Source organism: Mycteria americana, chromosome 6 (assembly GCF_035582795.1).
Source record: "Mycteria americana isolate JAX WOST 10 ecotype Jacksonville Zoo and Gardens chromosome 6, USCA_MyAme_1.0, whole genome shotgun sequence".
Taxonomy (NCBI): domain Eukaryota; kingdom Metazoa; phylum Chordata; class Aves; order Ciconiiformes; family Ciconiidae; genus Mycteria; species Mycteria americana.
In genome coordinates, this window is record NC_134370.1 from 32841650 (window position 1) to 32857128 (window position 15479).

The 15479-nt window shown below is 36.4% G+C and overlaps 1 protein-coding gene across 7 annotated transcripts in view; it reads left to right on the top strand.

Moving 5' to 3' along the window:
- Positions 1 to 15479, top strand: part of GRID1 (glutamate ionotropic receptor delta type subunit 1) — a 563457-nt gene that overhangs the window by 459602 nt on the left and 88376 nt on the right. For all 7 annotated transcript variants that reach the window (XM_075505260.1, XM_075505263.1, XM_075505257.1 and 4 more), the window contains 2 exons: positions 1383 to 1544; positions 2854 to 2973. In XM_075505260.1, the coding sequence (XP_075361375.1) occupies positions 1383 to 1544; positions 2854 to 2973 (282 nt within the window). The remainder of the gene's footprint in view (positions 1 to 1382; positions 1545 to 2853; positions 2974 to 15479) is intronic.

Genomic DNA, 15479 nt, shown 5'->3' on the forward strand with positions numbered 1-15479 from the left:
TTTTTTCTGTATTTTCTTCCTATTTCTATTCTTTCAAAATGAATTTTTGTTTATGTATCTTTTTGTTCAGATTTACTTATACTAGAAGATTTTTTCAAAGTGCCTAGGCTCTCAATTTATGTCAAACTCCAGATTATGGAACATGAAACATTTTGTTTCTGAAGATTAGGAACTTAAGATATCAGAAGTTTACTTGGAGCCAGTGATGCAACAGTAATACATGTTTAAGCTTTCACAGCTGAGTGACATTTTTATAGGAAGCATGCAGCTGCATTAACTTCCACATGTAACCCTTTCCTGGTCTCTAGGCATCATTTTCTATGGTCAATTAGAGAAATCCAAAAGATAAATGGCAAATTCATGGATCATCATGAGTAAAGCCTTCAGCTAGGAGAATATATTTTTAATAATAATAATTAAAAAAAAAGCTGTATCTGGCAACTGATGCTACCTGGAGATTTGAGTTCAGTAAAGAGTAAATCAATACTCCTGAATCTGTGCATAGGTTTGAAGAAGAGTGCATGTAAACTCTGGAAACAGGTGGAGAGTATCTAATTATTTTTTTTAAATCATTTCTCTCAGCCGACTTCCATTGCTAAAGTTTTACCACTTGCGGTGGAGACCGCTGCTTGTCAAAGATCTGATCTTGCATTGCTGGCCATGTCTTGGTTTGAAAAATGAAATACATAGTTGAGCATTACTAGTGTGGTGTTCTTACTAGAGCCTTTGTCGTCCATTATTATTCTCTTTATCTCTCATGTAAATTGAAGAATAAGGAGGCTAAAATCAATAGCTCCAGAGAAAGTAGAATAGTAACCAGTCTCCTGCATATTTGGTGGAGAGATGATAAGACCAAAATAATACTGTCATTTCTCCTCCCTCTGTTCTAAACAGTTGCATTAGTATTATATTTTGCTGTGCCAGAAATTACCAAGGAGATTGCTCAAATGAACAAAAAGAATAAGAACTTAATTCCATTCTACCTTTTTCTCCTTGCTGAAAAGACTGACCAAATAGCAGTCCTTGTCTTTCATTGATAGATAGCTGTACTCCTTCTATAGCTTGAGTTTATATTTGAATTGCGATCTCTTACGTCTTTACAGCACTGCATTGCAGTGGTAAAGGTAATGCACAGGCAATGCAAGTGTGCCAGAGTCCCTTGGCCAGAAGGGCCCAGGTGCCAAGCAGGAAAGAAGGTGGGAGTGAGCACTCGTATTTGTCTGAATTGCCTTGACTGTTGAACACGTCAAACACACCCAACTTTTAGTTTTTACTGATGTCTCCTTTTGTTTTGGTTTGGTTTGTTTGTTTGCTGGTTTTTACACTTTTTTCGACAGGATGCTCAAATAAGCAAAGAGGCTCATTCTTATTATTGTTTGCAGGTTTCCAACCTGTACCTGTATGACAGTGTGCTCATGCTGGCCAATGCTTTCCACAGAAAACTGGAGGACAGGAAATGGCACAGCATGGCAAGTCTGAACTGCATGAGGAAATCCACCAAACCTTGGAATGGAGGACGATCCATGCTAGAGACTATTAAGAAGGTGAGAATAGACAAAATACAATTGTGTGAGCAATTGAAAAAGTTGCTTCATTTCTACTTAAGATTAGCTTTTGAAGAAGTTTTTGACCTCTATTTAACTTTTCTTTGATTTATTGCAAGCGATTTAAAACTACTAGGAATGATCTACAGCTATTAAACAAGCAAATGATTTATTACAAACAAATTACGCACACTGCAGTGTTGCTCCAGTGGTGTGTTCTCTACTTCTGTTGTTCTCATAGCTACCTTCTGTGGAGGTAGTGTGATTAGGAATAGTCATAAAAATTGATGTGTGCATGCATCATAATAATTTCCCCAAGAGAAGAAGTTAAGGAGCTCAAGGGGCTAACCAGCGATAAGGTTTAAGACTTACATTCCATTTACTACAGCTCAACTAGCTTCATAAGTTAGCTGAGTATTGGTAAGTATCTATTTGTGTGCTGTAGCCCAACGCAAAAGGGATATGATTTAGCTAAGTTGTCACTAAACAGTTACACTGTCTTGCAGCATGTTGAATTACTCAAATATAGACAGTACTGTGGCTTTGCAGATGCATGATAACTTCTTATGTGAAAGTTATTTGATCACAAATACTAGTGGAAAAAATACTTATTTTTTACTATACTAACTTTAGCAATTATTTGGAAAAAAACACCTGTTTCCCCATATATATTGATGAAATGGTTTCCCTGTAGTAAAATGATGCAATTTGATCAAGTGTTATGTTAAGCTCTGACCAGTCCTAATGACGCCATCCTTTGTTGCTAAATTAATTCAAACTTTAGTGTAATTTCAAGCTTCTTTGCTACAAACCCAAAATCAAACTCTGTGATACTGTCACAAAGAGGTTTTAATAATACCTAAAATTTTATCTTTTCTTCATGCCCCTCTTCGGAGCACAGTAGGCATACTCTTTTTTTTGGACCTGGAGTTCATGCCTTTGTATTTAATCCCAGAACTGAGCCTGCTGCCCTCAGTTACACTGAAAGGTCTGTTGTCTCACAGTCCACCAACGTCCTTCACCTTTTCTTTGGGGACTGTCTCTGTGAACGATGAGGACCTGATGGCTTTCTTCCACAATATACAGTGGATGTGTTAGTGCTAAAGTAATTTTCTCAAAAAAAAAAAAAAAAAAAAAAAAAAAAGTCTTTTGTCTGGTGCTGTGTTTGAGCTATTGAAGAACATGTAATTGCCACATTTAGGTTCACTGTAAACATTTTCAAAGTAGATTTGGCATACCTTTAATGAAGAGGAGTGTTTATAATGGCAAATTTGTTCTATTCTAAAATTTCTGAAACTTATTTCCTTAGGGCCATATAACTGGGCTTACTGGTGTTATGGAGTTCAGAGAAGATGGCGCCAACCCCTATGTTCAATTTGAAATACTGGGCACTAGCTACAGTGAAACATTCGGCAAAGATGTGCGGAGGGTAAAGATACGCTGCTTCTTTCTCTCTTTCATTTTCCTCTAAATAATAGACATTCTACTTCACAGGAGAAAACGTTATTCTTTAAGAATGAATTAGTGCTACACTGCGGAATAAATTTACTATAAGAGAAATATTTTCTAAAATCTTACACACTTAAATCCTGAAAGCTAATTTTATATTGGTAGGCAGGAGTCCTGCAAGTTGTTTCCACATGTGCAGTAATGATGCAGTGCCATAACGATACTGTGAAGATAATAGCAAAGACTGCACAATTCTGCTCATTTATTTTATTGTTAATTAAGATATAATTGATATAACTGTCACTTGTCTTACTAAGGAAGCTAACTGAGAATATAAATTACCTAATCACACAAAGAAGTTTCAAAGGATAGCTGCTGCAGGAATTTGAGATAAATAAAAAAACTCTAGAGAAGATAATTTCCAAAATGGGTGATGCTATGTCATGTAAAGTAAAGGATGACCTATCAGTGGTAGCTGGTGGAACAAGGACTGATGGGGATGAGAAGGCAGTTAGAGTGGTTCCATGGGGTTACTAACATAAATAGTCATGGTCTGAGAAGGAACCTCAAACATGTTCATGCAGAGGGGATGCTCTGAAAATACCTGAAACTCTTAATTGAACAGTGAGGTTCCGATGGACAAAAAGTCCCTAAACTGGCCAGCTGGTTGAAATACAGACGTTACCACTGTATGGTCAATGGGTCCTACATTAAGCAGAGCTGAAGAGGATTCCATGAAGAATTAAAATTTATAACATTTTCTATTTTCATTTGACCATTGGTTTCTGTGTTTTGTTTTGATTCAGCTGAATTACATGAGTCTAAATGGAAAAACAAGCAAATAACTTGTTGTTTACATTATCATCTTAAATAGCTAAACCTGAGATTCTTTCAGTGTCTAATTTGGCATGAGGATTCTGGACATAGAGCCAAAGGCTTGCAATATCTATCAGAAATTCAACAGAAGGAAGAGAAGTATTTGAAATGCATAAAGCTCCAGGAGATATAATTGAAAAAATTCTGTAGCCAAAAAATGTCTCTGAAGACTTCAGATTGGCTAGGCACCCTCCTGTATTGTAATGACCAGAAAAAGCTGTTTCTCAGTCCACTTCCATTTCTAGAAGATTTCTACTGCAAATGAGGAAGTCTAAGTTCCAAATGCTACCTGAATGATGAAAAATTATCTTAATTTTGGAAACAGTGTTGCCTATTTAATAAAACGGAGTTGGCTTAGGGGGTCTAGGAAGCAATTCTGGTTCATAAACAGAAGTATGCACCTCACTTTATGCACAAGTATGCAAAACAGAAGTATCTGGTGCCATGTTTGATGCTGTGGACTATCCTGCTGTGTTTCCAGCTGTCACTACAGAAAAGCATGAGTGTCCTGTCAGTGCTGTGTTATCCCTAGCAGATGGATGCCATGGGGCGTTTGAGTTTGGTTCCATTTTGTTACTGAGTTCCCAAGTGACTTTGAGTAAGTCACATAATCGCTTATGCTTCGATTTACCTTTCAGTAAAATTGGCATGATTACCACTCAGAACAGGTTTGAGGCCTTAAAGGGAGATTATGATATGTGAGTATATATTATTACTTTTTTTTTCTAATGTACATTTCAAATATGGTAACACATATAAAAAAGGTCTCACTTCAGTATGTGTAGCACACTGACCAAATTGAGATGTAATCCAGATGTGTGAAGTGGAGATAGCTAAAATATCACTCAAAAGGGGCCACAAGGCAAATAAATAGGTAAAATGACTAAATAGGAAAATGACTAAAATGGCTAAACTAATATACTACTGATCACTTTTGATCCCTAATGTGCTACTTTAGGATTAGGTGGTTAATATAGGAAGGCTTAACTCTTTGGATGTTAAATGCAGAACATTATACAGTTCCCAAAATGAAAGGGAGTATAATTCCAAATGGGTAAAAAGCTACTGGCTGTGGAATACTGCTCTGAGCTAAAAAGAAGTTCTGAAAATGATCCTTTTAGCCTAATATATAGAGAGAGTAAAAAGTCAGCAATATGCTAGAGAAGTCTATAGAAGAACTTGGAAGAGGTGATATTTCTTGGAGCAAAATTACCACGGAACTACTGGTATTCAATTATTTAGACAGCCTGACTTTTTATTATTGCAGCAAAATTATGTTACAGCTCAGAATTACTTTTAAAAGCTCAGAAAGTCATGCTTGTCTCATTCATATTACTTGAGTGAGAGATCAATTCTGATTTATTGTCAGTTGTTTCCATATCAGCCTTTCCTCAGATTTAGCTGTGGAGGAACACATTTTTGCTGAAAAACAGAGGGTTCTTTCGGCATAGTTTTCTTTTCCTCTATATGGAGAGCATCTGTATCTATTAGTCCCTGCCCTGACACTACAAAAAAACCTTTGCAGTTAGGATCTGTGACAGAGTAGGGCAAAAGAGTGTAACATTGAGTGTTGAGCCTTAGGGGGAATCCAGTCAAAAGCTAGTGTACTTTTAATACTCCACATCCCTTAGAAAGTTTCCCGGGGATCATTTCCACTAGAAAGACTCCTAGGAGGATGTCCAAGATAATAATCCAAATCTGGCAGGAATTTTCAGGGCCTTTCTGTATAGGCATCTTGACTCTTCCCAGTTGCTCTGAGATTTGGTCTTTCTGCAGGCAATTGTTCCTTCCACTAGCTGTGGTCGAGTTATGAGTGCAAGTAAACATATGTATTTGCTCGCTTAATATACCTTCTTCTTTATTCCACAAGTCTAACACCATATTTTTGTGCTAAAGACTGATAGTGGCTTTTGTGTATTTTGTGCGTGTATTTTCTTCTTCCTTTGTTTGGTTGTACTTTAGTAAAAGGGAAACTTCAGAAAATGCTCTAATTTCTTTGGTTTAAACATCAAAGAATAGGGTATGTCCCTTAAGGTATACCACCTTGCTTTACAAAAGGTTCAGGTGATTGCCTTCTATTCACTGTGTGCACATGGAGGTTGAGAAAGCATGGTGTTCATGCTTAAAAAAAGAGATCAGTGTGGTGACTTATCAGGGCATTTGGAAGTTGAAGGATAAGATTGTTAGAGAAACTGAAAAGGCTTAAATGCCTAGTGCTTGATGTTTGTCAGTATGATTTATGTTCCTAATGTCTGTAAACACCTTTAAAAATAGCAACCTGAGTATCTGTATATTTAAAAAAAAGAAAAGAAAAAGAACTGGATATAAAGAGATAAGGGAACGGTAAAATGTATAAAACATAACAGAATCAATCAAAAAGAAAAAAGTAAGAAATTTTAATAGCTGATGCCACACTAAAGTTTTAAATTGAATGAAATTTGAGTGAAAGAAAGAATGAAAGAAACACAGAGGAAGTATAACTTGGAAAAACAAGAAAAAGTGGTGTAAAGTGTTCAGGTGAAGCGTACGGAGCAGAAGGAATGAGACTAATAGGCTATTATGTTCAAAACCTTTTGAGACTTTTGGGATTTGCATTTGTAGCGGATAAAAAACCCCCTTTCTCTCACTTCACCTCTTACGTCCACCTCCCATGCTAAGGGTGTATGCATCAAATTCAGCACCAGCCTTAATTGCTGGCTTATTCACCATTGAATGGTCTTCCTCTGAATTTAGAATTACCAATATGCTTATTATTTTTCTCTTTTAAATTCTTATTTATTAGTCCTTTATGAATTTATTTTTTTACCTACATGGATGTGTAAAGCCTCTCTTGTATGTTTACATTTTTGTCTTCTACCTTAAGCTTCCTGAGCCTTTGGTTCATTCCCAGCACTGGCAGTGGCTGGGGGTGATCGTTATGTCATTTTGCTTCGTTGGCTCACTGCTCCCACCTGTAGCATGGAGTTTAGGGTACTTGCCTGCTTTGTACAAAGTTTTGAAGTCTGATAGAAAAAAAGGACTCTAGCAAAAACATTTAGCTATTAACGTTAAGAAATTAAATGAATCATAGTATTTAAAACTGTTTATTCCTAATTGTATGAGAGACCATCCCTTCAGAGCTTGTTTGGCATCGTCAATGGAGAACTATGTCCCACTTCCACAGTACAAAGGACATGAAGTGGGAAAGGAGGTCAGGGATACATTAATTCCCTCCTTATCAACCATCTATATTATTAGTTCTTATTAATGAAAGTCTTGCTGTAACTTTCAGAACTTCTGAGCAGGCTCATGTTTCTTATGTTTCTGCACTTGGGTGGATTCTGCACAATAAAATAGTTTAATGATCCAGCTGTGAGAGCAAAAATAAGGGAGTCAGGAGTCCAGGATGGTATTCCTAGCAACTCACTAACTCACAGTGAGAACAATAGGTTTCTATTTGTTCTTGTTTGACCATGTATGCAGAGACTACCATAACAACTAACTGCCCTTGTAGGGATGTGATTAGGCTTAGTTAGATAATGCCTGTAAGGAGCTTTATGATTATCTTCATCCTTGGCAGGAAGATCCTCTGTAAGTGTGAAATGATGTTGTTATTTAGTTTGTTTTATGACAGGGATCATATTTTTTATAAAGCAATCTGCAATTCTTTCCCAAGCTGGCTGTAATGAAGGCAGAATTAATGGTTTACACACATGCTGTATTTCATAAGAAACATTCTGTTCAAAATGATAACGTTTACCATTGGTTATTCATTTCTGTCAGTTGGTATGTTTTCATTTTTTTAAATTAGATTTTCTTGAAATATCATCTGCTTCATAAACAGTCATACTTGTTTCCTCCAGCACTTCTGAGGCAGATTGCAGAAGTCACTGTATGCAATTTTGTGATATGTTTCACAGTTGTTGAAACTCGATTTTTGAAGTCTGATACAATGCTTTAATTGGGATTGTTACTTTTAGACAGAATCTCTTCATTATCATGATGAGAAATCCTATGCTGCTTATTCATTGCAAAAAGGAACTGTATTTTTAGGGGTCTGCAGTATTAAGTGCTTTCATCTGCAAGAATATTGCCAAGTCGCATCGTATGCCGCTAAGAGATATATACTGAAGAGAATTATCTTAGGTGGCTACTACTGTAATTGAATCAGTTTTACTCATATGGAAAAAATACATAACTAAATGGGCTGAGTTTAGACGTAAAACAGATGCCTGCCTCCTGTTTGAGCACTTCATAAACATGCACTTGGGTATAGTAATTTGGTTTAATCTCTGTTGCCAAGGTATCTTTCAGCAGAAATGTAAGACTGAAGTCTTGGCTACTTGTGATCACTAAAGATCCCCTGTTACCCTGCAAAGGGAAGGGCTAATAGTCCTCTCATTCTGGGTAAAATACAATTTCCACTTATTTACATTTGGTTTAACTTTCTCTTTCTGCTTGAGTTGATTGAGTGTCATGGTAGAATAATTTAGAAAAAGAGTATTGCAATACATCCTATAAATACATTGTGTCAAACTGAAGAAAAATCTGGAGTATTTTACTCAAAATAATAAACCTCCTTCATTTTTTAGTTGTAATTTACTGTACAAGATGGATGTGAGGAGTAAAAATAAATGCACTCCTTGTAAATTCCATAAGATGAATTATTCATGGTGAAAAATACAGCTGAACATATAGGAAATGGCTATGATCAATTTTTAAACTATAGAATACTAGAGAAGAACCATGATGAACCTGAGCGGTTTTTCTGAAATGAAGTGGGGTCCCTGTTTGCCCAAGTTCTGCAAATTGGGGTTTTTTTGGTAATTGAAATATTTTATGTTTCGTATGCTTTCATTGTAAAATTATAGCTGAATTATTAAACTCACTAACTGAAAAGTAGGTAAGCAAGTTTAGAAATTCATTTTTATTGCAAATATGTGATACATAGTTCTTTTAAAGTTTTTTTTATTTTATTTTATGTTTTTGGAAAACGTTGCTAATGGGACTCCTGTTTTTGCGTAAACTGTTACTTGTATTTGCAAACACAAAATGCTGTATGTATTTGCAAATTATACCAGTGTCAACCCTGAGTAAAGGGGATGTCTTGCAAATTTGGTTGGAATTCCTCCAAGCATAAGATCATGCTGGTCTTCTCCTTTGGAAGACTGTTCATATGACGTTTTCACAGCATGAAGCTTGAGGCTAGATTTTAAAAAGCAGCCATATCTGAGTTATGAGCAGGGCCAGGATACCTACAGCAATTAGGACGCTGCTGAAGTTTCCACAGCCCACATGCACCACTGCCTGTTTACAAATGTTTACAAATTCTGTTTAATTCATAAGTCACATACTATGTCATACTTACCAGATTATAATGAATATTGGGTATAAAAATCTTCTTTTCTAACACGTATGCAATATTGCACGAGATTGAGATGTTAGGAGTGCTAAAACCAGCCTTCTAAAAACAGTTACAACTTTAATTATGGAGTTTTCATCAACAATCCTATAATTTATTGATAGATCCTAGGAGAGTATTCAGAATGGGATGAAGAGAAAGCCCCTTTCTGTAGCTCAGCTCATGAAGAATTCTGTGCTCAAGTGTGCACACTATGAAGAAAAATGTATTTCCATAGAGAAACAGGTCAAGATTTTCTGAGCTTAACAGCAAGGAAAATAGAAAATATTTGAAAAAAGCTTCACAAATTCTTTTCGCTTTTTTGGACATCCAAAGACAGATTATTTGCTACTCTCTTTTGCACAGCATCAATCTTTAACAAAGGCAATAAGCCCACTACTCCAGAAAAGAGGGACAGTCTGTCTTTTTTTTTTATTTCCTGCCCTAAGAAATATCTTTGAATCATGACTGTTGTTTAAAAATCACACCAAAACCAGAAGAACTTTCTGTTGGGTGTCAGACTAGCTTTTTTAGCATAATATCTATTTAGCAAAATCACTTTGAATGATATTAATGATAATGCCAAAATACAAGCTCAATTATTTTAACTAACAAATCAAATTGATGTATCTTGGCTTTTGTAAGTACCTAAACTAAGGAGTTCTAACATCTCTTCATTTGTAGCATGATTTCAGCGTCAAGGACAGCGGCAAGTACTGTATGTTGAGGGAGACCATGCACAGTTTCCTTTCTGTAGTGTTTGAAATGCATTTAATTCTTCTAATCGTTGTTGTCTTATATAATTAGGTAAACTGCAAATACATGTAGATGCCAAGCATAGTTTATGAAGTAATCTATTTCAGCAGTAATTTTAAAATCCAGGATAACTATGTTATCTTCATCTGTATATTGTTCTGATATATTCAATATGTCAAAAAGTAGATGTTTAAATACAGGTAGTTAAGCTATTTGGTCATGCTACATCACAGTTTTGTTAAGAAAAATTACAAAATGTTACGGTTTCCGTTTAGTCCTATTAAAATAAACAACAGAAATAGAAGTTATTTAAAATTTCCCTTCTATTTTTGCTTTTATTTCTGCCATTTCATGCCAGATTATATTACTGTATACCAGTAAACACTTTTACATGCAGGTTTTCAAAAGACAGGATTAATGGCAAGATATCTTAGTGGTCAGCCCAAATGTGGAACATGAGGAACTTCTGTGTCACAAAGTGCCACAAACTATCTGACTTGCTTTGGCTTGCTTCCTTAATTTCATTATACTTAAAAAAAAGAATAACCTTAATTCCTCAGCTTACTCTTTTGGAAAGATACATGCAAAAGGGCATCAGAGTTCTGATTAAACATCTTTGTACTGGCTAATTCACTGAAATAACAGGATTTGGCAGAGATTGTCTGCTGGTGTTCCAGTTCCTGGTAGAACTGCCTTTAAATTGAGGACTTTCTGTTTTCAGACCACACAGAAAACACTCAGTTTTACCTTAAAATATGTACAATCTATAATCAATGTGAGCATGTGTCAAGGAAAGAATTCTAAAATACGCCTGGTCCAGTACCACAATATCTCTTGCTATAAGAGTGAATGAATTTATATACTTAGGTAAAATACACCGATGTCACAAAATAAAACTTATTTTCTGTTTTGAGACAACATCCTTTTACTGGAATGGAGGCAGTATCAGGCATAGATAATAACTCTCAAAATGGAATATCCTTTCTGAGCATGACGTCTATGTGACAGGCTATGAGATTATAGTATGTCTGTATTTTTAATATGTTAATGAGTGTGATGTACAAATATATAATAGAGCTCCCCCACAATATGATTGCTAACAGGACATATTTTTAAGTTGTATGTTGGCAACAAAATATATTTCTTTAAGCAATATATAGTAATATATGCATGTATTTTAAGTATTTTCCAGCATAAAAGAGGTACATGATCAGAACACAGTAATAATTAAAAATATTGACACTATTTAAAAAGTCAATTGTCAATATGTTGCTGTAGGCTGAAATAGCTGTTAAATGAAACAACACGTTTGAATTCCACTTAGACCCAAGGGGCAAAAAAAACCCCAACAACACCAACTCCTTGAATACTGAAGCTTGCCAGAATCCTCTTTTGATGGAGATTATTGGGAACGATTTCCAGAGGTTGAATCTGTCAGATGAATCACCCTGTTTGCCCTAGGAAGCCATGCCCTAGTTATTTTAAATGAAAAATATAATTGCCAGTAGACTGGATGGAAAATGGCATAGAGGTGATTTCTTAGGTGGCTGGATTCCAGGTAATGCAGAGCTTAAAAAAATGTTAATAACCTAAAATGACACCTGAATCTGAAATGGTGAGTAGAGTACCACAAAGAGGAGGTGTACGTTGCTGACAGTGACCATACACACAGCGTTTACTTCATGAAGACAGGGCAGGCTCAGAAAGCGTCCTGATAGTATAGCGAAAAGCAGACGGAAGCATCATGTAGAAGAGCTGAAGCCTGGTACCTTAAGTGGCGAAATCACCTTTGCAGTCAAAATTCTCTTATGAACAATTATATACCTGTCCTGAAATTATATTGCAAGTTGCAAAAGCGTCTGATTGCATGCCTTAAGCCCACTGGGTTTTTATAAATAGAATTGTACAGAGCATAAAGCATGCAGGATGCCAGTAGAGTATTCTGCCTATGAATTTAAGATGCCATGAAGAACTCAGTGATGTAACTCTCTTTCTGTATTCATTATTAACTTTTGTACTGTGCCTTGAGATCATTGGATGAAGGATGCTATCTATGATCATGTAACTCTTCAAATGCATGCAGAGCACTTTAATGTAGTAAAACAGCTCCAGCCTGCCAACATCTTCACTTGCAATAATATCTTTCCTATGAAAAGGTAAGTTGCAAAGTCCCATAGAGTTTATTGACAAGGTCTGAAGACCTTGCAGGTATTGGGTTTTGTTGGAAAGCAGATGTAATGAAGAGTTAAAAAAAAAAGAATAATCCAGGGACTCTCTGTTATAGTGGAGGAGTTAAGGAGAAATATACTGCTGCTCATTATTGACTGAAGCAGGTAGACAGATACAGGGTCTCTTTTACGAAAAGAAACAGCATAAAAATAGTTAAATCTGACATCAGTTATTTGCTTTAAAATTGCTTGCCAAGGTCAGTTTCCCTGAATATGACAACTAAGGAGAAGAAAGAGAGCTTGCTTGCTTATAGCAGTAAATTCCTCTCAACTGGAATATCACCAAAAGGTCCCTTCCCAGTGCTTTACTTAGGACAGCGGTGGCACTTGTTCCCTCTGTGTCTGAAGTTTCTGTGCCATCTTGCCTGGTCCTGCTGTTTCTTCCACCACCACAAAACGTTGGGAAAACAAGTGAGGAGGCAAATCCTTTCTCCTACATGTGCTGTTTTCTGGGGTAATGTGTCTGTGGTGAAAGTGGTGATGACTGTTTTGTGTTATGTAGTTAACTAACAGACTGGCGATTTTAGCAGCCTGTCAAGTGAATGGTTGGCTTCAAGCAGGTTGACTGCTATATCTCCCTGCATTGTTCTTCATAAAGTCTCAAATTCTTAAAATTTTATCCATTGATAAAATTTGGTTACAGTGCTATGAGAGAAGTGGGTATGTTTTAAAATAGTTGAGATGAAACCATCTAGGGATAGTATCTGGCTGATATAAGTTCCTGGATATTTGTTTTGTTTTGTTTTTCAGTAAGGACTGTTATCTAAATATACACAAGGTTGACAGAGTGCAAAAATAGGTATTCCTTCACAAAGCAGGCTAAAGCTTTCCAAAAACAGTGCTTGGGCAGATAGGCGACTGAAGGTACTGAAGCATTTCGTCCCTAGAGCCTTACCAGAAAGTAGTCCTAGACAAGTACAAGAATTGGCAATTGCTTACATGGAGGAAAAAAAGCTAATATCCAGTAACTAGGAGCATGGGTGATATTTAATAATACGAGAACATTTCAGTTTGAGTAGTTCTAGCACCATCTATAATTTTCTTAAAGCTTTATGTGCAATTTATTCTGCCATAAGATTAATAATACAGTAAGGCATAAGTTAGTAGATGCTTTGCAAGATTGCTGTCTGAGCTGTATTGAATCTAAACTGAGCTCTCTCTCATTCTCGCTACTCTCATTCAAGATGCTATTCAATGCCAATCTACAAGGCACTGTAGCTATTTACATTTCAGTGGCACCTGGAGGCTATGGTTTTGTTATACCGAGAGTTGCCCAGGTAGTTAACTATATTATTATTGTGTAATGCATAAACCATGTGGTTGTGTGTTCAGAAACCTGCTATTGTAGTTTTGCCATCCTGACAGAAAAATGCTATCAAAATCTAAGTTTTGAGAACATTCAGTATTGGGACTTCTCCAGGGTGTTTGCTAAGACAGTGATGAATAGTTTTGTGGATCGGGTGTAAAGTATGTTTTTCAGGCTAGGTATAACAAACACTGCTGCTCATGGTTCAAACTCGAGGAGGGAGCAGTTCACTTCTGGAGTTGAATCTGAAGTTTTGTCTGCTTTTATCCTTTCCTCTCTCCTAAGTTTTAAAATAAATAATTGGGAGAGAAGTATTTCTTGGTACATTTTCTGAACTTGCTTAGTGATATTACAAGGTAATTTCACTAGAAATTTTAAAGAGTTGTTACTCCATGTTTTTATTAGGGCAAGTGAGGGCAAAAGAGAGCACAAAATATTTACTTTATGACCATGAGGGAAGTGCACTGAGAGTTTGTTATTATTTTTCATCAACTCTGATTGGTTTCTGAGTGTTCAGAGGAGGACTTTTCCTCGATGAACTTACCAAAAGGACATTCAGCATCTAGAGCTTTTTTTTCATTTGAACACAAATAGGAACACAGTAACCAGTGAAGCAGAAAACACAGATTTGCTGGCTGAGCTCGCTTAAAATGAAAGAGTGAATTTGAATCTAGGGTACAGCCCACAGAGTATGCTACCCTAGCGTGGCTCTCATTACAGGACATTTCAGTGGCTTTCTTAATTAAAACAAAATGTCCGATCTTCTCTGGATCTCAGGATGAATCTCTTACGTCAGGGGCTTGCTCTCTGAGTTTGCTTCTCTTCCTCTCATGCATCCCCCAGTTTTATCCCCAGCTACATGGTCCTCACTTGTGTATTGCATCCTGCACCCTGGAAGGTTCTGTTGAGGACGATCATTTGCCTCCACAGAAGCCACGACCTCCCCTATTTCTGCAAGCAATTCAGTGTGACCCTGTGTGCAGTCTGGCTCTGAAAGATCGGTACCTTCCTCTATGCTGCCTAACCACAACTTTTTAATAGAACACAGCATATAGTCATACAGTGAACTGAGAGATTAAATATATGCCATCCATTCCACAAATCAATATGACGGAGTAGAATTCAAATCAATATTGGTTTCCTCTCTGTTTCTATTTTGAATCTTGATGGAGGGCTTGGGCAAAGACAGATAAATTGTTCCAAGATCTATAACTATGTTATTTTAACTGTGGTTTGATTTAATAAAAAAGTAAGGAAAAAATGTAAAGAAATGCCCAGTGTTAAATCTCAGACGAAGAAAGGGAGAAGTTTTCCTATATGTTTACATTATTTATGTAATGTATTTCTGTATATTTTGCCTATGGGTGGTATTACAAGACTTCTGTGCATTATCAATTCTACTATGTCAGCCATGACTTATCACCTTCATAACACTTTATCCAAGATGACTCCTGTTGAATCTTTTTAATTATCCATATACCATGATCCTTCTCTATTTCTTCCATTCCCGAGATGCAGTGCAAAACCATCATTTATTGTAGCCAGTAGAGAAGAACAAATGGAAAATATGGATTGGATTGCCTTTTGTTAATATATTCAGCTTTTGGTGAGAGTCAGAGTTCATAAGGAAAGGAGTTCAGATTAGACTAGAGAGGCATTTTTCAGAATTAATCAAAATTTTAAGGCATTAAGTAGTTTTGGCTTTAGAACAATTATTGCAATTACATTAGTTTTTCAGTATAATATATTATGATTTTTCAGGTTCAGAAGAGAGAGCTTACCACAGTGCTAGTGCTCTGTTTTAACAAGCACGCTGCAGGCAAAACATCGCTGTAGCAACGTCCTTTGTGCTTCAAGGTAGTACGTCACTGAACCAGCCATGGCGGCAGGGATACTCAACATCCCAGCAAATCACACAGTTTCTCCACTGCCGACTTGGT